Source organism: Trichosurus vulpecula, chromosome 3 (assembly GCF_011100635.1).
Source record: "Trichosurus vulpecula isolate mTriVul1 chromosome 3, mTriVul1.pri, whole genome shotgun sequence".
In the NCBI taxonomy this organism is placed as follows: domain Eukaryota; kingdom Metazoa; phylum Chordata; class Mammalia; order Diprotodontia; family Phalangeridae; genus Trichosurus; species Trichosurus vulpecula.
Genome location: NC_050575.1, coordinates 190,830,604 through 190,857,700, shown reverse-complemented (window position 1 = coordinate 190,857,700; position 27,097 = coordinate 190,830,604). Strand labels below are relative to the sequence as shown.

At 45.2% G+C, this 27,097-nt stretch overlaps 1 protein-coding gene across 1 annotated transcript in view; it reads left to right on the top strand.

Annotated features, from left to right (window-relative positions):
• The window catches only part of RBM38 (RNA binding motif protein 38), a 31,424-nt gene extending 5,495 nt beyond the window's left edge, over positions 1-25,929 (top strand). The window contains exon 4 of the mRNA XM_036751964.1: positions 24,451-25,929. Within this exon, the coding sequence (XP_036607859.1) occupies positions 24,451-24,751 (301 nt within the window). The 3' untranslated portion in view covers positions 24,752-25,929. The remainder of the gene's footprint in view (positions 1-24,450) is intronic.
• Positions 25,930-27,097: the final 1,168 nt, after the last annotated feature.

The following is a 27,097-nucleotide window of genomic DNA, read 5'->3' as shown; positions in this document are numbered from 1 at the left end:
TTAAGGACTTTCTGAGACAGGGATTGAACTCGAGTCTTTCTAACCCCTGGTCCAGTGTTTTATCCGCTGAGCCACCAGATCCCTCTAATAAAGGGATATAATTTTAGAGAGTCAGTATCAGTAGAAATGAGGGTGGCTTTGGAGTCCAAGGATCTGGGAATAAACCTAGTCAAAGTAACAGAAGGAGATTGGAAGAAAGAAGGAGCAGTAACAAGTAGGGAAATCAGAGAAGGCTTCTTGGAAGAGGGTGGCATTTGAGCAGAATTCAAGGCAAATAAGTTTCTGAAAGTTCACAATGAGAGGATACATTCTAGGCACTGGGGACAACTTTTATTAAGCTGTGGAGGCAGGAGATGGTGTATTGGGTTCAGTGACTAGTTAGTGGTCCAGTGTGCCTGAGAGTCCTCAAAGGGGAAGAATGTGAAATAAGGTTGGAGCCAGGTAAAAGTTTATACTTATGCATATACATGCTTCCTTTTCTCCAAAATAGAATGTTAGCTCCGTGAAGACAGGAACTATTTCATTTTTGTTTTCGTAACTCCCATGGTTCACATAGGTGCTTGTCAATCGAATGATTCTACAGGTCCTTTTAAAAATTAAATTTTCTTTTTTTCAATTAATTTTCAATTCAGCTTTCATACCCTTTCCTCTTTTCTACCTCCCCCATTGAAAAAGAAAGAAAAACAAAGCCCTTGTAACAGATGTCTAGTTAAGCAATACATATTCCCCCATTGTCCAAAAAATATGCCCCCTGTACTTTGAATCAGTCACTTCTGATAGGAAGTGCTTTAAGCCTGTGTAGGCGTACAAGCTTTCTATCTACTGTCTTCCATTTTCACTTCATGACCAGCCTGCCTCCTTTTCTAATCATATATTTCCCGAATGATATTTCTTTTACCACTTCTTGCTCATGAGTCATTTGTAGTATGGTTATGGGTGGTTATAGTACAAAATATAATATAATAATATAGTTATACTGTATATATAGAGAATATATATATACATACACAAAATATATAGTTATTCAAAATTAATAAGTACATCGGGGAGGTACAAACTTGAGGTCTGAATGGGAAAGTGTTATTATCTAGGGTAGGGCTTCTTAACCTGGAGTTAAGATTTCCGGGGGTCCGTGAATTTAAATGGGGCAGGGGGAATTACCCCTTTATTTTCACCTATCTCTAACTGAAATGGAAACTGAGACACCACACTTTTATTAAGCACTTACTATGTGCCAACTGCTTAATAAATGTGTGTTTATCCCCAGCTAGTCACTAGGGAGAAAGATAGAAGCCCTCAAGGAGCTTATAATCTAATGGGGGGAAGATAGTGCACAAAAGGGGCCTGGAAAGCGGAGGAGGAGTTTTGATGTATGGAAAGTCAGAATGAAGGTTGGCTGGCATAGGGCCCTCTGCCAAATGGATGACCCAGCAGGAACTCAGAAGGGGGCTGGCAGAGCTGAAAAGGTCCCAGGGTGAAAAAGCTTCAGGGACTTATGGATGTTCCAGGGTGAGATTGTAGATGAGACATGGTATCCAGAAAGTCATATACCTGGGAGGGCAATGAGGACTGGCCATCCTGGGGCCCTTCCTCAAGAAGGAGGCCTTAGGAGGAACTTGCCAATGGGAGAAGGGGGCTGCAGGCATAGCAGAAGAAAATGTAGCGTTTCCTTCAATTATGATATTTTAAAAAATCACGACAATTATTCATAGGTTTTATGAGATGCACAACCATCCCCCCTCCCCCGCCCAGAGGTTAAGAATTGTTCCTCTAATAAGGGTATCAAGGAAGGTTTACTGTAGAAGGTGAGATTTAAGATGGGTAGGAATTAGAATAGGTGATCTCTTTACAACAGAAAAAAAAATCTGTTTAATGTGTAAATCACAACCATTTTGGTCAACAGCAGCATGTACAATGGAAAATGTACTGGCTCTGGAGTCGAGGCCTTGGGTTCAAATCCTACCTCTGACACTGTGTGACCTGCTAATTGCCTTACCTCCCTGGATCTCAGTTTCCTCAGGTGTAAAATGAAAAAGATGACAGTCTGTAAGGTCCTTTTCAGTTCTATATCTGTCATTCTGTGGTCCCAAAAGATTCATCCATGGCTAAGAAGACCTTGCAGAGTATTAAGGGTTTTTTTTGTTGTTCATTTGTTTTTAAAGCTAGAAGGGGCCTTTAGAGATCATCTAATCAAGCTCCCTCATTTTACAGACCAGGAGACAGGTTTAATGTCTCACCTCAAGGTCACACGGATAATCTATGAAGCTCTAAGTTGGCTTTTCAGTTTTTTACTTTTTAAAGAGATCTGTAGGATACTTAATGCTTAATTGAGGATGTCTCTGGGGTGAAAGCCTAGGAGTTTTGAGCATGGGGCAGGGGGGCTGGAAGATGGGAATGCTTCTATGGCCACAGATAGTGGCCAGCAGAGTCCCTCTTTGCCATTTCCATGGAATGAAAAAAATAAAATAAGAGAAGGCCAAGGCTCCGTGGATGGGGCAGTCCCTCGGGCAGAGTGCTGTACGTGGCTTAGGCTTAGTCCTTCAGAGATCTCTCAGGTGTATCAGCGGTCAGGGACAAAGGAAACTCTGGAGCATGAGGGCTGGTTTTGGCCTCTCTCTGTGTGTGTGTGTGTGTGTGTGTGTGTGTGTGTGTGTAAGCAGGATATGCAGCTGCTTTCAGAATCCAGGGCCTTTCCTTCCTCCTTGCTGCTTCTCTGTAGAAGCTGCTCCCTTGGAGTAGAAAGGAGAAAAATAAAGATGGAAGGAAATCAACTTTTATCTCTCTTTTGTGGTGACACTCTTTCAAACAGTCATAGGGGTTGTTTTTACTTTCAGGATGCCTTATGCCCCCTTTCCCCGCCTCTTCTCCTCCTCCCACCCCAGCCCCCCAGTTTCCTGTTTTATAGATTATCCGCAGCAAAGGTGGGGGTCCAGGGGCACAGCCCTTCTCCATCAGGAGCCACCCTTGGGGGCAGCCTCACCCTGCACCTGTTGTTTGCCAGGCCCAGTAACAGAAGAGAGGGTTTTTTTTCCCCTTTTCTTTTGCAGTTATTTTCAGCAGTATTTTCCAAGGGTTTGTTCCCAAGACTAGGCCCCTCCCATTCCCCTACTGGCCTACACGCTTGCCATTTAGAAATATTTCCTCTTGTGCTGGGTGTGAAAGAACACCCAGGCCTGAAGCTCCAGGAGGCTCTCTTTCCAGCCTGGCTCTAGACACACGAAGTATGGAGTTTTATTTAGATGTTCTGCATATGGGGTGGTGGAGGGAACCGCTTTGCTTTCAGGCACCATTGGGCACTGGCAACAGATGGCAAACCCATCAGCCATACTGCCTTGCACCCACCAGACCCCAGAGAGTAAAGTCTTGGCACAGGCCACTCGGAGCTCACTCACCACAGCTGAGGCTCTGGGTGATGGGTAAAGAGCACAGTCAGGGGTGAAGGGACCAGAGGCAGAGAGGGTCTGAGGGCAAAATAAGCATCTGAAAATGGGCATTTTAGAGCTAGAAGGAAGTCTTTGGAATTAGAGTATAGGTTAAGGTATCATGGGGAAGCTGTCCCAGGTAATTAGGGAATAGGTCCTTGGATGGCCTAAAATCTTGGGCTGGATGGGGCCTTAGACATCTGGTAGCTGAGGGCCTCCGGTTCCAAATCTAACGTTTTCTGGGTTGTTGTGGGTTTTTTTTAATTTATTTTTTCATTGTTTTTAACTACAACATTACATGAACTGTTGTAGCTCATGCATTTTATCGGTTTTGCCTCTGATGTGCTGCCTATTACCCGGTGGGGTATGGGTCCTTTACTCAGCAGTCTTGTTCTCCCAGGACATCCGGCCCGCCCCTTACCCCCTCTGTGAGCTGCCTCCCCGCCATGAGGTAGGAGGAATTACCCAGTCCCTGGCAGGATCAATGTGTAGAGTTTCCAAACCTTTTTGCATTTAAGACAGACCTAGAAATGTTTTGAGATAATGAAGAGGTTTCTCCATTCAGTCCCTTCCTGGCTTAGCCATTTATCTGTACTCCCCCAAATATATGACCACATAGGCACGTGCACACACAGACATATGCATACGTGTGTGTGTGTGTGTGTGTGTGTGCCCGCGCGTGCGCACGCGCATGCATTTCATCACATTTAACGGATGCATGAAAAAGCATTACTGTGTGCCATGCACTGAGGCAGCTAGGCTGTACATGGATAGAATGCTGTACCTGGAGTCGGGAAGGCCCGAGTTAAAATCCAACCCCAGACAATAGCCGTGTGACCCTGGGCAAGTCACTTAACTTCTGTTCATCTCAGTTTCTTCAGCTGTACATTGGAAAGAGTAATAGTACTTGCCTCCCAGAGTGATTGTGAGGGTCAAGTGAGATAATATTTGTAAAAAGCCCTTAGCACAGTGCCTAGCTTTCTAATGATGATGGCATGCAGAGGGGCATGGTGGCCAGGGAGAGACGCTTTGGTCCAGAAAGGTACAGAGATGGTGAGTGAGACTGTAGGGGACCAGACCCATATGCCATCCAGGAGCAAGGCAAAGTTGATTTGATCATGATTCCAAAATGGAGGAGTCGGGGGGAGGGGCAGAGAAAACGGGAAGGAATTTCTGTCCTATGAGAAGGGTAGAAAGTTAGGAATGAAGGGAAGCTTGGCTGGGACTTGGTCCAGAAGGAGAAGAAGCCACCAGTGAGGAAAGCCAGGCCCTTCGGGACAAAGCGTGGCCTTCTTAGTGCTTGTCAGAACCTTTCAAAGACGGTTGGTCTGTGACTGTCACGGTAAACCTTTCCCAGAACAAAAGATAATGACCGCTACATGGAACATTTATAAATAACAAACAATAAACCTGTTAGGGAGGGTGGGACTTGGGATCATCCCCATTTCACGGAGTCTAGTGTACATCCATATGTATGTACATAATACATATCTATCTAGACAGAGATATAGACTGGTGAATAGATGAATGGGTAGCTGTAGAGACAGGCAGCTAGATAGTGAAGTGGCTAGAGTACTGGGCCTGAAATCAGGAAGATCTGAGTTCAAATCTAGCCACTAGTTTTGTGACCCTGGGCAAATTACTTAACCTCTGTCTGCCTCAGTTTCCTCAACTGTAAAATGGAGGGAGTAAGGGCACCTGTCTCCCAGGGTGGTTATGAGTCTCCAATGAGATACTATTTGTAAAGCGCTTGGCATAATGCCTTGCATGCAGAAAGTGCTCTATAAATGTTTATTCTGTTCCTTTCTAATAACCAGTAAGTATTTTTTGGTGGGAAACAGGATGGTGTAGTAGGAAAAGCGCTGGGTTTGGAGTCGAAGGACCTGGGTTCGGTGTTGCCGTTACTGTTATTGAGTGGTATTCTTTATTCGTTCTTGTTTAATGTGGGAGGTGGGGTGGGGGCTACAGAATAAACACCCTAACAGCTCACATTTCTGTTTTTCAAGGCCGACAAAGCAGTTTTCCTCATTGCAGTTTTGAGGGGTAGTGTAAGTCCAGGAGGGCACCCATGTTTTACAGTTGAGGCGTTTGAATCTTAGAGAAGTTAGAGGGCCTTTGCCCAGAGTCGTGAGGGTCATAATGATTGCAGCTGAGATTCAGACTGAAGTCTTCTGATTTTACGTCCAGGATTCTTTCTGTGGCACCCAATTTTCTCTCTAAGTCTTGACCATTGGGAACTTAAAATTCAGCGGGAGCGGCAAGATGGGCTGCCATTTCTTGGGAACGTTGTTGGGCACATTTGTTTTTGAGGATGGACTACATACATTTTTTTCAACTCTAAGGTTCTGTGTGACTCATGACACAATTTCAAACAGTACAAAACAGGGTACGTCAAGTCAGCAAGGCATTTATCAAGTGCGGTCAGTGTGCCAGGCGCTGTGCTGAGCCTGAAAAGCTTTTGGCAAACATCAAAGGGTTATATAAATGCTAGCTGGGAGCGTTATTAAATCCTTTACCTATATCCATTTATCATCCATCTATCAGAGCAGGGGGTGTTCAGAAGGGGTTACTAAGAAACAGAAGAACAGCGAGGTGAAAATATCTTAACCTAAGGTCCTGCAGTAGATTGAGGAAGGGAATTTGTTACTTCACCTTCCGTGGAATAGCTGTCCCCCCAGCCCCACCTCCCGCCTTCCACCCCCTGGTCTTCCCTTCTCTAGGCTCAACATTCCCACTTCCTTCGTCATCACCTCATAAGACACAATCTTGGAGCCTTTCACCGTCCTCTTCCAGAATGTTCTTCAGTCCGTCCTGAAATGGAGCCCAGTACTCCCAATGGGGTCTGACCAGGCCACGTTATAGTAGAACCTTCACCTCTCTAGTCCTGGCCCTTATCCCCTTCTAAATGCTGCTGCCATAACGCACTGTTGACGCATGTGGAGCTTTGCAGGACACTCCGCTCCAAGGTGGTTTATTTTAGGTGAACCACTTAGGTGCATCCATACCCCTATCTTGTCTGTGAGCCTGATTTTTGAACCCAAGTATGACTTGACATTTGTCTCTGTTAAATGCCGTCTTAGAGTCAAGCTTTATTAAGACCTTGACTCCTGGCATCCAGAGTGTTAGGTAGTGCTGTTTTAAGTTAGTGTCCTCTACCATTCTGCTCAGTATACAAGCGTGTCATTTATGGCTTAGTCTAAGTCATGGATAAAAGTGTTAAAAGACACTGATTTCTGGGATGCGACACCGGAAACTTCCTTCAGAATTGACTTTTTGTTTGTTTGTTTAGACTGTTTTCAGTGGTATCAGGAACCTCCCAGTGAGGAAATTCTCTTTAATGATGTTTTTGATCGTCATTCAGTAGTTTCAACGTGTCTTACTCTTTGTGACCCCATTGAGGGTTTTCTTGGCAGAGATACTGGAGTGGTTTGTTACCTCCCACTCCAGCTCGTTTTACAGATGAGAAAACTGAGGCAGACAGGGTCAAGTGACTTGCCCAGGGTCACACATCCAGTAAGTATCTGAAGGCAGATTTTCACTCAGGAAGAGGAGTCTTCCACTGCACCACCTAGCTGCCTTTTAACAGTGCTAACAGGCCCCTATTCTGTGATTTAGTTTTTAGTTGCCGAGAGAACTGAAAAGTTGAGTAATTCATCCAGGGTCACACAGCCAGGATGTATCAGAAGTACAACCAGAACCCAGGTCTTTCTGCCTCTGAGGTCAGATGTCTATCTACTACACCACACTGCCTTTCTTTCCAAGGTTTTGTCACACCATTAATGACTGCTTTGGGGGGGGGGGGCGTCCTTTCATAAGGCCGGTTTGGAATCCGTGTAACTGTACTGTAATCTAAAGCTTTGTCAGATGCTTTGCTGAAATCTAGGAAAACCCTGATGTAGTTTTCCCCTGATGGACCAGTCAAGTAACCATGTCAGCAGTGGAAATGACCTTTTCTTGATCAAGTCATGTTGACTCTTTGTGACCTGCCTTCATATCTGGGCATGGGAGAGTGGGTGGGGGATGGGTAGAACTGGCCCAGGAGGCTCTAGGCATCCTTGGTGGTGGTGGGGTTGGGGTTCCTATGCTTCTTTGTATTTACAGAGACCGTACCTATTGTTGGCATTCAGAGGTAATGAGGAAATTGAGGCACAGAGGGGTTGTTAAGGTTAACAGCAAATTTTAATAAGTTTTCTCTGTATCAAGCACTAGGAATGTAAAGAAAGGTGAAAGCCGTCCCTTTCCTCAAAGAACTCACATTTTAATGAGGGGGACAACTTACATAGGAAGTTGCTGGTGGAACCCAGATCAGGCCACGCAGCCTTGACTTGGCCCTTGGGTTCCTTGGACCGGAACCCGGGACTGTAGTTTCTGTTGCTCCTTGGTCTTTGGAAGACTTCACCTCTGCTTGCCCTGAGCAGCTCAGCTCCCCAGGGGCTTTAGAAAAGTGAAATGGGTTCATCTGACTGTGTATATGTGTTTGAGGCTGTTTTGCATTTTAAGAGATGAGTATCATTCTGGCTTTGACTGAGCTATTTTTTGCCCAGTGTTGCGCTTCTTGGTCATTGTGATACTGTTGTGGATTCTTCCCCTGGGGTCCTAGCTGAAGTCTCAGGTGTGTGTCTGATTGCTCTGGCTTAATGGCAGCAATGTTCTAGAACCTTTGTCTAGATCTTTAAGGTTTATAATCCCAGTTTAAGGTCTATTACCCCATTTATTCCTCCATTCAAGAGGGTGGATGTTATCCTCATTTGTCGAGAGGAAACTGAGACCCAGAGAGTTTGTGACTTGCCAGAGGTCACACGATTAGTTGGGGTTTCTGACCGCTAAGGCATTGCTCTCATGACACCACTTTGATCCTGGTCATTTTATCGGGCTTTTTCTCAGCCAAAAGATCAGGTTTCTACATCTGTCTTTGGTATGGATTAGTGGGAGGGAAGAGGAAATACGGATGGGGAGGAAGTACATAGATGTTGGGTTTATTTATTGCTTTTTGTTTTTCTTGGGGGGGGGGGCAGATAGGAAGGTAGACCCAAGGTGCTTTTCTTTGTGCTTTGTTTGAATTGAGAAGGTATCTAGTTGTCACAAAAGGAAAATGACATTCCTTTGCCCTCCATTAGTGGCCTTGGTCAGTTGACTTCCCAAGAAGGCTCTGGTCCTACACGTTCAGGAAGGAGTGAAGATTTGAACCTCCAACAGCTTTTCAGTTGTATTGTACTCAGGGTTTCCAGGGTGATGGACTATGTAGCTCTCTTGTTGCCTGGAGGAGGGCAGGGTTGGCTCCGTTTGTGTTTGGGCTGTGTGGCTCCCAGGGTCACACCCCTTCTCAGGGCATTGTTCAGGTCAGACTGTTAGCAAGGTAACACCATAGCCACCCAGCAGTTCTGTGTGGCTTCCTGTATTTTATATATTCCTATGTTAGCCGTAAGTGATCCTCGTGACCAGAGGAATGAAGAATATTCCTTTAGAAACCCCCCAGTGCTTTCCCAAGGTTCAACAAAAGACGGTAAAGTACATAGGGCTTACTTCTACTTGTCTGACTTTGAGTAGCTTCTGTGGATTATTAATGCCGGGCCCTTCTCCCTATTAATTTACACCACCATCTGCCCACTTAAACATCTGTCCTCTGCCCATCTGTGTTGGTTTCTCCCCTAAGGGGGATGACTTCCTTCTAATAAGAAGTGTTGTGGAGCAATCTGCAGACTCTGGACCCAGATCAACACATTCCTTAAGCCTGCCCTTAACTTGGCAAAGGAGAAATAAAAGTTCTCTCTGGGGAGTGACCAAGATCACAGAGAAATCTCCTAATTGGCAAATACGTTCTCAACCAAAACTTCCTGGCAGGTTACATACTAGGAAGTCACATCAGTGATGGGGAAGAGATTGTATTTGTAGGTAACTTTTAGTTTAGGGGGAGGGGGGCCTCATTAGAAAAACTAATTTTGCTGAATTATTGGATTGATTTCGGGGTTGTCATCGCCCTTTTCTTGGGGCTTGAAGCAGTGACTTTGGGAGAATGATTTGCCTGGATTTGTCCATTCTTTTTTAGGCCCTAGAGAATTGATAGACAGCTATGGTAGTCCTAGAGTATGGGTCAGAACACCTGGGTCCCCACCCTGGCCCTGTTGCTTTGTGCCAGTGGCTTCATATCAGCCAATTTTGTTTCTCCAGGCCTCACTTTCTTCATCATGAGAGGTGTTGGATTAAATGACCTCTAAGGTCCTTTCCACCTCTAAGTCCTGTGATCCTTTAAGTCCCTCGGTCCATCCCACAGCCATGGCCTGAGTCCTGAATGACTCATGCCGAGACTACACTGACCTGTCAGGGATCCAGTGGTTGACTCCTTAGATTTCCTTAAAGTACTTTGTGGGATCCAAATGTCAGGTGTCGTAGATTATTGCTGCCGGAGGTACTTTAGAAACATCATGGCAACACGAAGGGGCACAGCATTTGGAATCAGAAGTCCTGGCTGGGTTCAAATCTCATCTCTTGTAGTAGGACCTTGGCGCTGAGTCATTTCCTCTTTGGGCCTTAGGGTCTTCATTTGTAAAATGAAGGAGTTGGGTTAGATAGAATCTCCTTTTTACAAATCCTGTGGTCAAGTCCAGCGTACTCCTGCCCTTTTGCTGTATAGAAGGGAAAATGGTGGAGTCCTCTTTGGCCCTTCCCTCCCCCCAGCCTCAAACTTTCCAGGACATCGGCTAGCTTCTAATGCTAGAACATTCTAGTGATGGTCTGTTTGTTGAAGGGTTTGGCTGAAGCTTAGCTCAGAGGGTGATCTTCTCCATTTGGTTCGGAATTGGGGCTTCTCATCCACCCAGTTGCCTATGCCTAAAGAAGAGAGAAGTCACATTCTGTAGCCCAGGCCTGATGAGTAGGGGATGTAGAGCTGAACTGTTATGCATTATTCAGGCATTGTAGAAGCCTGTCATCATATCCGGACCATTACGTAGCAACCTAGATGTCACCGGAGGTGGAATGTGCCAAACCACCAACACGTTCCTCTAGCCTGAGCAGGGGGAATGTGAAGTATTTGGAATCACACTTATTTACTTAAAGCAGTCTCTTTTGAGCAGCGCCACTCTGGAAGCCAAGTTCCTCTGACGGGCGTCCTGGGTGTGCATGCCTTTGCCAATGAACATAAAGGACTTTGTTTCTCTGTCTCCCGAATGGAGGTCACTGCCAGGGGGTGGCATTTGTCTGCTGGGTGTTGTGCCATTTCCAAGAGGCCTTTGCATCTGAGTGCTTGAAATATAGGAAAATGGACGTTTCTGGGCTCAACATCTCTAGAGTAGGCGGGATACAGAGCAACCAAACCTCATCCCGTGCTCCCCATTTCCCAAATGCCAATCATTCCCATGACTTGGGGAGGGCTTGTATTAATTTATTGAAAGGGCCAAATATCCAGAAGTTTCAAACCCAAGTAGTTAGGCTTTTTTCTCTTTGAACCGATTGGATTCATGTGGTGGGAACTTCCCTTCCTTCTTCCAAATAAATGTCATTTTTTTCTCCATTGTGTGATTGTGTTCTTGTTCTGTCTCTCTAGACCTTCTCTTTCTTTTCCTTTTCCCTCTCCCTTTTCCTCCTCCTCCTCTTCTTCCTCCTCCTCCTCCTTCTTTTTCTCTCTCTCCCCCCCTCTCCCCCTCCCTCTCCCTGTCTCTCTCCCTCACCCTCTTTCTCTCTCTCTCCCCCCCTCCCTCTCTCTCCTATTCCTTCTCCCTTCCTCTTTCCCCTTTTCTGTCTTCCTTTCTTCTTTCTTCTCTGCCGTTTCCTCTCATGAGTTCAGTGACTTAGTCATCATCTCTATGCAGACGACTCACAGATCCATATATCCAGCCCAACCTCTCTGCTGAGTTCCAGGCCCCCATTATCACCTGCTTGTTGGATATTTTCAGATGGATGTTTCGTAGGCATCTCAAACTCCTGAATATCAGGCTAGAGGAACTTCGGATGTATGGGGCTTGGGAATGGAGGGAAGAAGGTTTGACGATAGATGGATTCTGGAATTTGAAGGATTGTAATGTTGATTGTTTTTAGCCTCAGAAAACAAAACAAGTGGAGGTTGCAAAGAGCATAATTTGATCTTGATTTCAGGAAAAACTTCCTCACAAGTGAAGCCTTTCCAAAGGGCATGGATCCCCTTGGAAGATGGTGGCTGCCCCTTCTTTGGAGGCCTACTAGCAGTGATCAGATGAATGCTTATTGGCTGTGCTATATTGGAGATTACTTTGGGGTGTAGCGTGAACTAGTTGACTGCTGAGGTCCCTTTCAGTTTTTAAAACTTGGTGATACTTGAAACAAATCTCGTTATCTTACATTTCCTAAATCCACCCTTCCTCCAAACTCCTTTATTTCAGTCGAGGATGCCACAATCATTCTACTTATCCAGGTAGCCCTTGGAGTCCTTCCTGATTCTTCTCTCTCCCTCATTGCCCCTCCCCCACATCCAGTCTGTTGCCCAGTCTCATCTTCATAGCATCTTTTGAATCTGCTCCCATCTGTCACTTGCATCTTCATTACCTCTCACCTGAGCTATTACAGTGGCCTCCTGGTAGGACTCTTGGTGTCTAATGTGCCTCCTCACTCATCCATCTTCCATACAGCTGTCAAAAAATAAATAAATCTTGAAGCCTTGGCATGAACACGGCATCGCTGTGCTCACGAAGCTTTAGGGGTTTCCTGCCCCTTGACTACAGTACAGATGCCTCACCTTGGCAACAAAGCCCCCCATGGTATGGCTCCCACCTGCCATCAGGCCTATTTCATGTTATTATTCTCTTATATACATTTGACATCCAACAGAAGGGGCCTGCTCGACGTTCCCTAAACTTGACATTTCATCTCTCCATGATTTTGCCAAGAATCCCTATCTTCTTCAAAAAGGCTTATCTCACATGTCACCTCCTATGGGAAACTTTTTTTGATCTCCCTAATACTTCATGTTCTCTCCCTCTTCAAATTTCCCTGTATCTTATCAATCATATTAAGTACCTACTATGTGCTAGTCACTGGGGATACAAATAAAATGAAGACAACCACCTCGTTGCTAGTCCCCAGCGTCTCTCTCATTCTTTGGCTAAATCTGTCTTGCTTTTGTGTGAGAGGACATTATTCCAAGTCATCAGTTCTCCTCATATACTTCACTGTCTGACCTCTGATTCAAAATAGCATCCCCCAAATGCTTAGCCACTGTGGATGACAGTTCCCCTTCCCCTTTTCGGAAAAAAAGCTCCTTGGTTTTACACAACAGTGCAGCTGACTGGGAGGGGTTAGGTACAGTCTTAATCAGATTAATCAGGAGATCATGACCTTCAAGCTTGTGAAAAAAGCCAGAGCTTTCTTTAATTGCCATCCCATAGGAAAAGAAATCTGTAGCTACTCTGGTGTTAACCTGGAAAGGGAAAGGTGTGTATGATATGGAACCATAGAATTTCTGCGTTAGAAGTGACTTATAGATCACTTGACATGTGGGGAAACTGAGGTCCAGAAAGAGGTGGCTATTAATTAAGGTGCTGCTGAATTAGAGATGGAGCTAAGGCTAAAACCCGGCTTTTTGGACTTCTAGTTCCTACTGTCCAAAATGGAAAGGAAAGCCCTGCGTATAGTGGAAAGAAGGCTGTGCTTGGTCAGTGAGCTGTGGATTCAAGCCCTACCTCTGGTAGTACTTAGCTCCGTGACCTTGGGCAACTCTTAACCTTTCTTATCCCCCTTTTCCAGATGAGGAAACCGATACTAAACGTGTACTTCCGGCTTCACGGGGTTGTCTCTTGGAGCGTCCTCTGTAAATTGTAAAGTCCTGTAAAGTGTGATTAGTTGTTCCTTTTACTTCTGTGATGAGGTCTGAGTAGCCCTGTGCTTTGGGGTAGCCTCTGTTCTGAGGCTGCGATTCCCAGGCTCTGCTTGGGGAGCCAGGTCCGGGCATTTGTTCTTCTTGGTCCCTGGTGGGAGCTATCTGAGTTCCTCTAAGATTGTATGTCTCAACTAGAGCTTAGTCATTGGGAATCCCCCAAACTGCCCTTCCCCACTGCTGTTCACACACAGACTCCCATTGCCTAATTACTCTTCTTTTCCCTGACGGAGCAATCTTTTGGCTTTTAATCAAATCTGCAAATATTGAATTGTCTGCTTTGGTGAGTCCTGGTGCTGCAGAGAACTCTAAGGTAAACTCAGCCCTCATGGATTGGGAAACAGAACCTACCTAACACACACTATAGAAGTTAATGATAATAGCCCCTGCTTCTATAGTGTTTTTTAAAAGATTTATAAAATAAGGTTTCTTTACAGCAGCTCTAAATTAGGGATTATACGTTATTACTTCCTTAAATGTAAATTATTACGTTTAACAGTTGTAGAATTTTGGGGAGGTTCAGAGAATTTAAGTAATTTTGCCAAGGGTTTTTTTTAAATGGTACTTTTAAATTGACAAGGTGCTTTTTCTCTACCTTATCTGGTTTGGCTTTTCACAACAGCCCGGTAAGGAAAGTTCTACAGATCATTTTAGAGATTGGGATACTGAAGGTCAGAGAGGGAAGTGATGTGCCCAGGATCATCTGGCTAGAAGATGATAGAGCGATGATTTGAAATGGTCTCAGGACTCCAGAACCATTGCTTTTGCCACGGCACTACTGACAGGACTGTGCTCAATGTAGAATATGCTAAAAGCCAAGTAAGTTACAAACTATGAGTGGTAGCAAGTTCAGAGGAGGGAAGAGATTCCTGTGAGCTCAGGAAGTCAGAGAAGACAATCTGGAAGGATCTAGAGTTGAACTCAACCATCAAGAATGGGTAGGATTTAGATAAGTGGAGAGGACACGTGCAGGAGGAATTAATTGTGTGAAGAGACACTGAGAGGGTGCATACAAAAGATGTGTTTGAGATGCTGTGGGAGCATCGAGGTGGTGCAATGGATAGAGCCCTGGAGTCAGGAGGATCTGAGTTCAAATTTGGCCTCAAACACTTACTAGCTGTGTGACCCTTAATCCCAGTTGCTTCCCCCCCAAAAAGAAGATACTGTGGGTAGTCCAGCCCAGCTCTGTGTGTCTGTGTGTGTCTGTGTGATAGAGTTAAATTTGGGGAGGTAGAAGGGCAGATATTGTAGGGCCTTGAATGCCAGACTAAGGAATTTATGCCCTACTAAGCAGGCAATGGGGAAGTCAATGAAGTTAATGCCTAATCTGTGGTATTAACTCTAGGTTCCAAAGGATTAAATTTTATTGTGGGTCAGAGGAACGATGCTCACTTAGAAATGTAGAGAAATTCAGTTCCTTTGGAATAATTCTGTCAGCTTCTCTAAGCTTGGTTTTGGGAAAAAATGCAGTATGTCTGGAGAGGTCTGGGTTTGAGTCCTGCTTCTGACGCATGGCCCAGTTTCCAAAACTGGTACAGTCTTAATCAGATAATACTACAAGTGGTTATCCAACCTCTGCCTGAAGACTCCAATTAAAGGAAACCCAGCATCTCTCAGGGGGTGTCTGGGGTAAAGTGGAGGTCAGCTTTGTTCTGGGTATGGATTGGACTGGATGGCTGCTGAATCTCAAATTCTACAACCTGTAGTATCTGTTGTATAAGGGGGTTGTGAGGGTCAGAGGGACCGTACAAAAAGCATTTTGTAAAGCCTAAAATGCTATATAATTGTCAATCCTTTTTAACTTGGTGGCCCTGACTTTTCATTTGTTACCCATTTGGATGGCCAAATGGTCATTTCTCAGGCACACAGTTCAGCTTTGTCCTCAGTCTTAGGTGAATTGATACCGGCCTTGAATATATGTTGGAATCTTGTATTAGAATCTTACATTAGGGAATAATATTGACAGGGAAGAATACTGGCTAATTCCCTCCACTGGTAGGCAGGCAGTAGGTTACGTCTTAAGGTTTTATCACTGCCTTTTGTTTTTACACCAGTCATTGCCAGATACACTTACACACACAACCCCCACACAGTGAGACTTCCCTTGTCATAAAGAAAATCAGCTAAGTAAAACCAGTGGACATGATGACCCTGACATATGGTGTACAAATCTGTAATTTGCTATACTCCCCACCGAAAGAAGAGTGGTACATTTCCTCATCTCTTCTCTGGGACTAAGACTGGTTGTTAAAGTTCTGCTTTGTTTTAGTGGGTTTTGGTGGTGTCCCGTATTGTCATGGCCGTTGTATGAAATGCCTTTTTACAGTGGATTGAAAACTAACCTCTGAGCCAGGAAGACCCTGGGTTCAAATTCTGCTTCAGGCATGGCCTGGCTGTATGATCATGGGCAAGTCACTTAACCTCCTACTGCCCTGAAAGGCTGTCTAAGATATCTGTAGCCTACAGAGGGGTGTAGATCTTCATTGGTAGAGGGATTTTCCTTACCAGGAGCTCCTTGAACTATTGAAATTACAGGACCCAACCTTAAAAAAATTGCACGTTTTGTTTTCTTAGTTATTTTTACTTCACTCTAACAGATAACTTCTTCACTTGGGTTGTGCCCATTTCTCTGACACTTGGTTAAGATTTCAGGGGACAAGGAGCTTTGTAACCTGCGACTCTGAAGTAGGAACTGCCCGTCACTGGGTGTCTGGTAGACCACGGCCACACACGAGCCGTACAGAGCTCAGTCCAAAGTGACTGATACCAAATGGGTCTAGGGATAGGCAGAATTGAAGCTGTATTTAAAAAATAAATGATTCTAAATTACTTTCAAATACATATACAACATCTAAACTAAAGGTGAAACAAAGTGTTGTTGAATGGACGTCCTACAGGACCTGCTCTAATAAATTACATTATCTCCCAAAGATCCATGATTTCAGTGCTCCCTCTCCAGTGCCTATCCCAGTCTTTCTGCACTGTTTCATGACTTGCCATGGTCAAAATTAGTCATCAGCTGGGGGCTGATGGTCTAGTGAGGAGCCCCTCCCATTTGGTTAGGCTGTCTCCCCAAATCTAATAGACTTTCTCAGCCCTCCTCCTTTTTGGCCTCCCCACTTGGCCTGTATAGTCTCTCCTCTCTAGGTTTTTGTGATGCTGCTCTCTCCAGGTTCTCCTCCGACCCGACTTCTCCTTCTCACTCTTTGCTGCGTCTTCATCCATGTCACATCTGTGGGTATCCCCCAAGACTCCATTCTGGGTCCTCTTCTTTTCTCCTCCTGTGTTATCTCACTTGGTGATCTCATCCCCTCTCATGAGTTCAAATTATCATCTCCCTGAAGATTATTCCCAGATCTCTACATCCAGCCCTAACTCCTCTCCTGGGCTTATCCTGCATCACCAGCTGCCTCTTGGACATCTCAAACTGGATGCTGTGTAGACATCTCAAACTTAATGTGTCCAAAACAGAAACTTCTCTTTTCTCCCAGATGCTCCCGTATTATTGTTGGGGGCATCGCCGTCTTTCCAGTCACTCAGGCTTGCAGCTTTGGGGTCTTTCTCAACTCCTCACTTTCACTTACCTTATGTATCCCACCTGTTGCCAAATCTTGTTTCTACCTTCACAATCTCTTTTGTATATGTCTTCTGTCCATCCACACAGCCACTGTCCTAGTTCAGGCTCTCATCCCCTCATGTCTGTCCTATTAAATAGCTACCTGATTGGTCTTCCTTGCCTCAAGTTCTCCCTACTCCAGTTCACCTTCCACTCAGGTGCCAAAGAGATTTTCTTAAACTAACAGGTCTCATCACATCGCCTTCCTACTCATTAAACCCTAGTGGCTCCCTATTACCTCTAGAACCAAATAAAAATGCTGTTTGGCTTTTAAAGCCCTTCCCACCTTTCCAGTCTTCTTCCGTATCACTCCTGTCCATGCAGCAGTACCGGCCTGTTTCCTGTTCTTGCATGGGACATTCCATCTCCTGTTTCTGTCCCTTGCGCTGGCTTTTCCCCATGCCTGGAATGCTCTCGCTTCTCACCTGTACCTCCAAGGTCACCAAGGTCTTCCTTCCAGACTTAGCTCAAAACCTACCTTCTGCAGGAGACCTTTCTCAGTCCCCCTATTGTTAGTGCCTTCCCTGTAATCCGTATGTCTATATGTCTGTCGGTCTGTCTCTCTCTCTCTCTAAAGAGAGAATGCACATAGTATTTGCTTAGTGTCTCTCCCACTGGAATTTGAGTTCCTTGAGGGCAGGGGCTGTTTGTGTTTTTTTTTGTTGTTGTTTGCCTTTCTTTGTATCCCTAGTACTTAGCACAGTGTCTAGCACATAGTATGCATTTTGTAGATATTTGCTATTTAATTGACAGGTCTTTGCATGACATTTACAATCCATCCCTGGAGTCCCATACTTTCTAACTTAATGGGATTTGCCAGAACTTGGGCTTGCTGGCATAGCCCAGGATGCAGGAGGAGAATCTAGGGTCACTTCTGTTGGCTGGGATCTTAATGAATGGATAAGAATAATTTATAAATCTTCCATTAAGCTTTTCCTCCTCATTGAGGCTCAGAGGTGACACTGGGTTCTTGGAGGCCAGCTTTGGCAGGTCCTTTCAGGCTGAGAAGATTTCAAGGAGGGCTTCTGGACTGGGTGCTGTATGTCTGTCATCAGGGGAATAACCTTGCTGAGTTCTGAAGGAGTCATCAGATAGGCCACAGGCTGAATTTTTTAGGACCAGTAGGTCATAAAGACCATCGCCTAATAGGCAGAAAGGAGAGTTGCAGTCTGCATAACTGATGGAAGGAGTACACACACACTTAGAAATCCTGCCTCCTTGTAATATTTAAGTTTAGTTTATAATTAGTGCGATAGATTCAAGTGAGTGGTCCTGCCTAGGCTTAGTTCTTGAAAACAGCTTGTTCCCTTAGGTAGGTGAAACATTTCCCATGCAATTTTGTTGACACCATGGATTTACCAAGAAAGGGTTTGTTAAAGAGGGTAGCGGTAAATATCAGCTCGGCCATCTGTGAATTACTAGGTCCAAATGGTGTCAGAGTGCCCAGTTTAGGCATTTAGGATTATGTCTTGGGCGAGGATTATAAGGACCTGTGTCCATTTATCCTGGGACAAAACCCACATCATCCTTTGCCTATCAAGTTTTAGGGGAAAATTAGGGGGGTTAATATAGGACTTATCTAATAAAAACTTCCTGGAGAAGTACTGGATATCTTGACACAGATGAGTCAGATCATGGTGTTTCTTCCCTGCTTAGAGATTATGGGTCAGGACCCCAGTAGTTTGGGGGAGTCACAAAACCCACTGAGCGGTTAGTGGTAGCAAAGATAACACAACATTCTGAGTGATGGTTAAGACACTGGATGACAATTCAGATCCAAAAAGATCTTGACAGATTAGAAAAAAGGAAGAAATCCAACAAGAAGAAATTTAAGAGAGAAATTATACAGGATGTCCCAAAAGTCTTAGTGCGCTTTTGAAATGTTGGAAGCTTAAAACTGCACTAAGACTTTTGGAACACCCTGTATAGTTCTATAGTTGGCTCCCGAAAGATCACCTTCACAGTTACAAAGTGGTGGAGGCATAGTCAGGCAACAGTGAATGGAAAAAAAAAATGACTGGGGGTTTCAGCAAGCTCGGTATGAGTCACCAGTGTGACACGGCCACCGAGAAAGCTAATGTCATATGATGCTTCCTAAGAGAGCCACGTAGTGCACACAGGGTGAAAGGTGACAGCCTTGTTGTAGTCTCCCTCTGGCAGACAGCATCTGGAATAGTGGGTTCGTTCTGCACTCCCAAGTGTGGTGGAAAAAAAGAGCTCTGGGTTTAAAAAGCCCCCGAAGGAGAAGGGACCGCAATGGCGAGGGGCCTCTCGGTCATGCTGTGTGGGCATGTTTAACCTGGAGCCGAGAAAGGCTTCCGGTGGTAGTTGTGGGAGGGGGCCGGCCTGGGGATGGCTGTCCTGAGGTGGAAGTTGATGGTGATAATGATGAAAGCGTAGTAATAATAACTGGCACTTCCATGATGCTTTAAGACTATCTAAAAGCTTTACATACGCTACCCCATCTGGTCATCGAAGGGCTAGCCCTTTGAGCATCACTGCTACTGGTCCTATTGATTTTCATTTTACAGAAGAAAGGGAGGCCCAGAGTATCTGAAAGTATGGAAGGAGGTTTAGACTCATGTGATCGTAGAATTTAGAACTGGAAGCAATATTAGATAGATAATCTGGTCCGAACACCATTTTATAGATTGGAAAACTGAGGCCCGTCGAGGGAAAGTGACTTGTGCAAGATCACGCAGGAAGCAAAGAGCACAAATAGGTTCTCTGTCCAGAAGCAGATGTCTTTCCACCACTCTCCCTCGTTCTGCTTGTCTGCGTAAGGCCTGACTAAAAGCAGTGGGTGGAGGTTTCAGAGGAGGCAGATTTCGGTTGCACGTAAAGAAAAACTTGCTAGCAATTAGAGCCATCTGAAAGTGGAGGGGGAGGCTATCTGATCACTTGTTGGGGATGTTGTTATGGTATAGACTTTTGGGACACCCAACGGAAAAATTTTTTAATTACTTTTTTTTAATCAGCAAAAAACCTACCTTTGCTCTTTCTCCCTCTCCCTCTCCACCCTCCCCAACTGGGGGATAAAAAGGAAAACAAAACTTCTGCTTTACACAATATAAATGTGACTTGTTGTTAATAGCAACAACAAGGAGCCCCAGAGTTAAAGTCACAGATCCTGTCTCAGCTCCTCTTTTTGCTACCCTGTGCCCTTGGGCTGTCATCTCACTTTTCTGGGCCTCAGTTTTCTCCTCTCTAAAATGAGTCAGTTGGACCAGATAGCCTTTACAGTTTCTAACAGGCTCTGAACAATGTTTCCATTGCTGGTTTCCTTCGAAGCTCAGCTTAAACTCCAGGTTCCTCACGATCCCCCAGATGCTAGCGTACCCCTTGCCGCCATTTACCTTGCATCTCTGTATTCGTTTTGAATCTCCTTATATGTACCTGTTGCTTTCCCCTTTCTGCTCGTTGGAGGCAGGGATGATTTCATTTTTTGTCCTTGTCTCTCCAGTACTTGGCACTTAGTAGGTACTTAAATGAGTATTGATAGATTATTTAGAATATTATTATTAGCTAGAACTAGTTGCCTTCTCTTTCCCCAAGGAAACCCATTCTTTCCCAGCTATAATGGGATCCCTTGAGACTTTCTCTGTCTGGCACATGGCCTGGTATCACGGGCCTTTTGCCTAACTGGCCGTGGGGAGCTTGGCCAGCACTGTCTCATGCTCGTGAAATGGGAAGAATTGGGCAGAGAATCCATAGCTTAAGCTTTGCCCTCTCTGCCCGGGTGTCCCCCCCTCCACCCAATACCTCTCCCCTACAGTGACCAGAGCAGATAAGCCTCTAGTTTCTTCCGAGAACCAGAGGAGGCTGGCCTGATTAGAAAGGTTCATGCCCCAGCAGGCCGGGGGAGGCTGGGTTATCTTGTTTGTTGTTTGTTTGTTTAAACCCCATTTGAGGCTAGGCTGGAGTGGTAAATATTGACAGAAATTAGCCGCTGCAGGGATAGACCTGTGGTCTGGTAGAAGCCCAGGGAAGAGCTTGCCCTCTCTGCCCAGAGGGTACTGAGGGACCATGGCCACTCTGCCCTGCTGCAAGCAGTGGATGGAAACCCAGATGCCACCATCCTACTGGAGGGCAATGGAGGGGGAAGGTTTATGGTTCAAAGTGAGAGGAAAGAAGGTGGGAAGCTGTATAGGGAAGGGGAAGAGAGACCCTAAACCAAGGCTTGCTCTCTGGGTAACGTACAGGTATTTTCCATTACCCTTCAGATTATAAGGGGATTTTCTATGAACTCCACACAAGAAACCTTAGTTGTCAGAGCTGGAGGGGACCTTGGAAATCATCTAATCTAACCGCCCCCCACCCGAGATCCAGAATGGGGTGGATACAAGAAAAGTCGACGGCATCTTTGGCCAGCATCACTATAGCTTCTTTGTTATCGCACTGAATCTTACTGAAATTTTGAGGGAATTGCCATGGAGGGTGAGGGGAGAATGACAGCGGCAGTTAGGACTCTTCTAGGCTCCTAGCTTCCCCCTCCTGGTGGAGGTCCTGGGAAGTAGACGGGGTTGGAGTTGATCAAGAGACAGAGAACTGGAGGCTCTCTGGATGGGCTAGAGAGGTGACCTGTGCTATGATGTCAGACTCAGAGGATTTGGGTTCAAATCCCAACTCTGACCCTTATCGTCTGTGCCAGCCCCCTGAACCTCCCTGCTTTCCTCGTCTGTCAGATGAAGAGGTCAGCCTAGGTAGCATCTGAGGTCTCTGATCCTCTGATCCCAAAGAAGGAGAGCCTTTGAGGAGGGAAATGCAGTTCTTACAGCTCACTTGCTGCCTTCCAGCATTTCTTCTTCCCCGCCCCCCAAAGGTGAGAGCCCCTTTTTGTTTCTTTGGTCTGGTAGGACTGGCCAGAGAGAGGGCGAAAGCCTCCTCCTCCCTGCCCCCCACCCCCCACCCCTCAGCTTGGCTTCTTGGGGCCTGAAAGACAAACATCCTCAAAGGTCACCTTTGCAGAATAGAATTCAAGTCAGTGCCTGCTTCTAAAGGCCTGGGTGTGTTGACATGGTAACTACAGGAGGAATATCACACTGAAGAAAGGAAACAGAATGAATGCTGTGTTTTATACTGGGCACCACCGGCATTAGGAGAGTTATGGAGGCAGGCAAGGGAATTTAAAGGTATCCCGAAGTGAAGAATCCAGATTGTGGGTCCTGTATTTGCTCATCAGGACCCAGGATGAAGCCTTAACTCAGATCAGGGATGGACAAGCAAATGTGGATGAAAGAAAATCCCACTTGAACCTTAGCCCAGGGTTCATATCCATAGAGTTCTGTGGTCCAGAGAACTTTCTATCGTTTCTTTTCCCTTTGACCCATAGTGTTATTACTTTTTTAAGGTTTCTCATCATGCTTTATAATTTTAAAAGTGCCTTTGTGGCCATTATAAATCCCATCTTCGTAGAACATTACATTATATTACATTTATTACGTGATGTTATCACATAACATCACTTATCTCATGGTGAGGCTTGTATAGGATCCTGGAACTAGAGCCATCGGCTCAACCCCTTTGTCTTCCAAATGAGGACCCTGAGGCCCAGAGACATGAACTGTTGTTACATAATATAAGCTCACCCAGGTAAAAAACTTCAGAGGTGAGATTTGAACTCAGGCCCTTTGACTTCAGAGCCGGTGCTGTTTGCACCGTACCATGACACGGGGCAGCTGAGGGGCTCACTGGACAGAAGGTTGTTGGGAGGCTCAGATGAGATACTATTTGTTAAGAGCTCAGCCCAGCGTCTGGCACATGGTTGTCCTTGTTTGGCCTTCACTCTCCAAGAGGACCGTGACATCAGGGAGGTGATAGTCCTGTGGAAATGCCTGTTTCCTCCCCTGTAGGCAAGACAAGAATATGCTCCCATGGTATAGATAGGAGAACCAAGACTGACAGAGTACCTTGCCCAAAGTGACACAGGAGGTCGGGCCCTGATGATGGGCTGAAGTTCTTGGGAGACCGCCTTGACTATGACCTGCAGAGCAATTTTGGTGTTTGTAAGACAGCTGCCTGCACCAGTGAAATCACAAATGGGGAACAACACACAGCAGTTTGTTCTGTTGAATTGAATTGGGGCAAGCTCAGATCAGAACCCGGGTCTCCCAACACCCAGTCTAGTGTTCTTTCTCCTCCAATCGCAAGCCTTTCTTTAGAGTCTGCCCTGTCAGGCTGTCTACTGTCCTCTCTCTCTTCTTTGTCTCTGTCTGTCTGGCCGTCTGTCTGTCTGTCTGTCTCTCTCTGTCTTACTTTCTCTGTCTCTGTCTCTCTGTGTCTTTTTTTCTCTGTCTCTCTCTCTCTGTCCCCCTTTTTTCCATTCAGTGCTTTCCTGACTTTGAGCAAGACTGAAGAGTAAAGGCCAGCCCCCCACAAGAAAGACCTATAGTGCTAGACACAGACCAAGGAGAAAAGAATGGCTGGCTCAGCCTCCAAGCATAATCTGAGTTCATCATCCATCTTTTGTTCTTAAACAGTGTAGCTTAGCTTCTCTTTTCCTAAGTGTCCCATTCAGTCATTCATTGATTCACTCATGTAACGCATTTTTTCATAATACTTTCCCTGGACCTCTCCTCTGCACTTATCTCACACTCTCTTTATCATTAGTTTTTTTGATTTTGTTTTGATTGGGGCAGGGGCGGGGAGGCAGTAGGGGTTAAGTGACTTGACCAGGGTTGCACAGCTACTACGTGTCTGAGGTCGGATTTGAACTCAGATCTTCCTGACACCAGGGCCTGTGCTCTATCCCCTGTGCCACCTAGCCGCCCCTATCATTGGTTTCGTATCATTATATTTTGCATATCTTCCTCTCTTACCACTCACACCCCACATTAAGTTGTAACTGTTTAAGAGCAGGGATTATGTTTTATTTAATTTCCCATGTAATGGCCATACACACAATAACTGACTTAGGCATTCACTTACTCAGCAAGCATTTATTAAGTCCAAGGCCCTTGGTTGATACAGATCTATACACATACATACACCCAGTCCTAGCCCTCAAGAAGCTTACCGTCTGCCTGGGGATTGATGGAATAGGCTTATTCCTCCAATTATAGAAGAATTAAAATGTTTCACACCTGGAGGAGTTGCAGATATGAGAGGCATCAGAAGGCGACACCAGCTCAGTGCCAAACAGCTGATATGGGCAGAAAAAAGGAAGCATTTACCCTAAGTGCCAGAGGATGGATACAGACAGAAGAAATCCCCGCAGGTTAGGGTGGTGGTGGGAGCTTCACAAAGGGGAGGGGGCTGCTGTGGGCTGTTGGGAATCGCTCGTGCTTTACAAAATGCTTTCCTTTGAACACTCCAGTTAGCCTCATCCTCATTTTACAGGTAAGGAAGCTTCCAGCTTATAAAGATAAAGAGATTGTGGTTGCAAAGGGTCAGAGCTGGGACTCACGGTCCCTTAAGTGTTCTTCTCACTGAATGACACCACCTAGCTAGAACAGACTTGGGTCTTAGCTTGGGTCAGTAGCTGAATTTGACTGAGGGATTCCCCTCTTCCTTCTTCAGCTTTTTAACTTTTTCTCTTTCTTTCCCCCCTCCTTGATTTGGCTCCACAGGCTCACCCCGCACTATATTTACCCACAAGCGATCGTCCAGCCCAGTGTGGTGATTCCCGCTCCTGTCCAGTCGATTGCGTCCCCGTACATAGACTACACTACAGCAAGCCAGGCCTATACCCAGTATACCACAGCTGCCTATGACCAGTACCCTTATGCCTCCTCTCCTGCTACTGGTTTCGTGGGATACGGCTACACCAGCGCCGTGCAGGCTCCCCTCGCTGCCACCAACCCTGCAGCTGCTACCACCACCTTTGTGCAGTATCAGCCCCCACAGCTGCAGCCTGACCGGATGCAGTGAGGAGACCTGAGGAAGGACAGTCTGACCTCTGGAGGATACAGCAAGATGCCCAAACAGTGATGATACAAAACAAAACCAAAATAGAAAAAAAAAAACCAGCAAAAAAACAAAACAAACAAAAAAACCACCACCATAAAATAGACAAAAAAAAAAACACCAGAAAAACTTATTAGGTGCATATGAATACCTAAGCTATTTATATAGTATTAAGGGTAGGCAAAAACCCTTACAAATCTTTACTATGTTCATGGAAGAAGAGAGAGTTCTGTTTTTTTTTTTTTAATCAGGACAAGTGATGTCTTGATGATGGCCTAAAAATGATGGAAAAATCTAACTGAAAACCATACAGTTACTTGCACAATTTCGTGGTCTGCTTCCAATATGTCTCACCTTCCAACATCTTTCTACTCTCTTCCTTCCCACCCCTCCTGACACGTCGACCTGCAAGCCTGCTCTTTACCATGAGGTACCAAGAGATACTTGGCCAACCAGCGTAACAATCTTCTCTCTCCCCTCCCTCCCCCTTCTGGTTGTACAAAAACTTTGTAATAATACTCAGATGCCTTACTGAAAAAACAAAGAACTATTTTTGAATATTTATTGCGATCTTATTCGCATGAGCTGTGAATTGCAGACAGAAGGTTGGTAGTAAGTATCTGCCTTGTTTAATTCTCATTTACTAAATTATTGTATGTAGGTAAGTTTCTAAGAAAATGACTGAATCACTTCAACTGCAAAAGGGAATATTGTCCTCGGTGGAAAGTAAAATATTCCTACAGTCAACAAAGCACTGTAATATTTTTCTTATTTTAATTGTTACACTGTTCAGATCTCAAAATTTAAGTATATTTTTTAAATGGGAAAAAAAATCCGCTACTTGCTCCTCCCTATCACCCCAGGAATACAGAACATATTGTATACTTTAGAGGTTCTTTTGTTATTGCTGCAACCTATGGAGAGAAAATGACAGTATTTATGTAAAATAAAGGAAGTCCGTAGGATGGGAGCCCACAGAACTAAGGAAAATGCCAGGAACGGATCAATGGTGTTAACCTCTCTGAGCAAAAGGAAAAAGGACATTTTATGCCTGTGGTACGACAGCTGTCTAAATAAAGAAAACAGTCTATATAAGTTAAGTGGATTTTTACCAAGAAAGCAATAAACTGTTTAAGATTGTTCTTCTCTGTGATAATTGTATATCATTTACCCCTCTCACCTCACCCAGGAGGGAAGATGCGTTTGCTAAGACATACAACTAAGCCCATGATGGTGGAATGCAGTGGGATCTGCTCTTAATTAGGGATCTGAGTGGGGAATCCCCAGTAGAGAGAGCCAGGAAGGTTCCCATGATCTAATATTAGTAGAATAATTTCTCCAGGATTGGTTAGTTTAGCTAGTCCTCCACCCTCTAGTTAGAAGTCCTGCTGCTTTTAGCCGTCGTCCACGCCCACACTGCTCATAGTTTTAGGATAGGGTGAAGTGAGGATTCCAAAACCCACATCCTCGGGTGTTCGAGCCGGAAGGGATCTGGAAGGAAAATGACCTAGTCCAGTCTTATTTTTCAGAGGTAGGAACTGAAATCCTCAAGCAAAAGGGTTACCATTCAAGGGGGCCATCCCTAGTTTTCTAGTTTGCGTCAGCACTGGCTTGTGAGGCTGAATATTACCCATTGCATGTAGCAGGGTCCCTAGAATGCTCGGGACCTTTTGCCCAGGCCTGTTTGGATTTCGTTGTCCCTTTGAGCCTGCTTGAGTTTGGCATTCTTGGTTTCTGGGTTTTAAGAGCTGTTTCTGAAGATGTAGCCAAGTCATATAAATACTTAACTCTCTCTCCTTCATTCCTCTGACAAAGCAGTCAGGGCTGGGCTACCTGTGGGTGAGCAAGCTTTCACAAGCCCCCAGGACCTGCTGGGCTGTAATACATAGTTGTTAAGGAGATTGGAGGACAGTAGAAAATTGTGCTGCTATTGATAAGCTTAGGGCCTACTAAAGAACTCATTTGGCCTGGTGGAGGTGCTTTTGGAATTTTACTTGAAGCTGGAGTAAAGAAAGGTCAGATCTCCAGGGACCTGTAACGGATTGAGTTTTAGTTTTTTTAAACACCGCCTTCTTGCATTTGGCCAGTAAAACACACACGTGAAGAGCTTTAACTTGAACTGAATTTCCAAGATGGGCCAGTATGATGAAGAAAACTTGGTAGTTTCAGCCTTGCAAAACAGCAACTCGTGAGAACCAAGGAGTGAGACTGTGTGGTATCTGTTTGAGTTTAGTCAAATCACTTTACTTCTCACCTCCTAATGCCCCAGCCCAATCCCCTCTGCCCTAGAGGCTGTTATGTTGTGCTAGA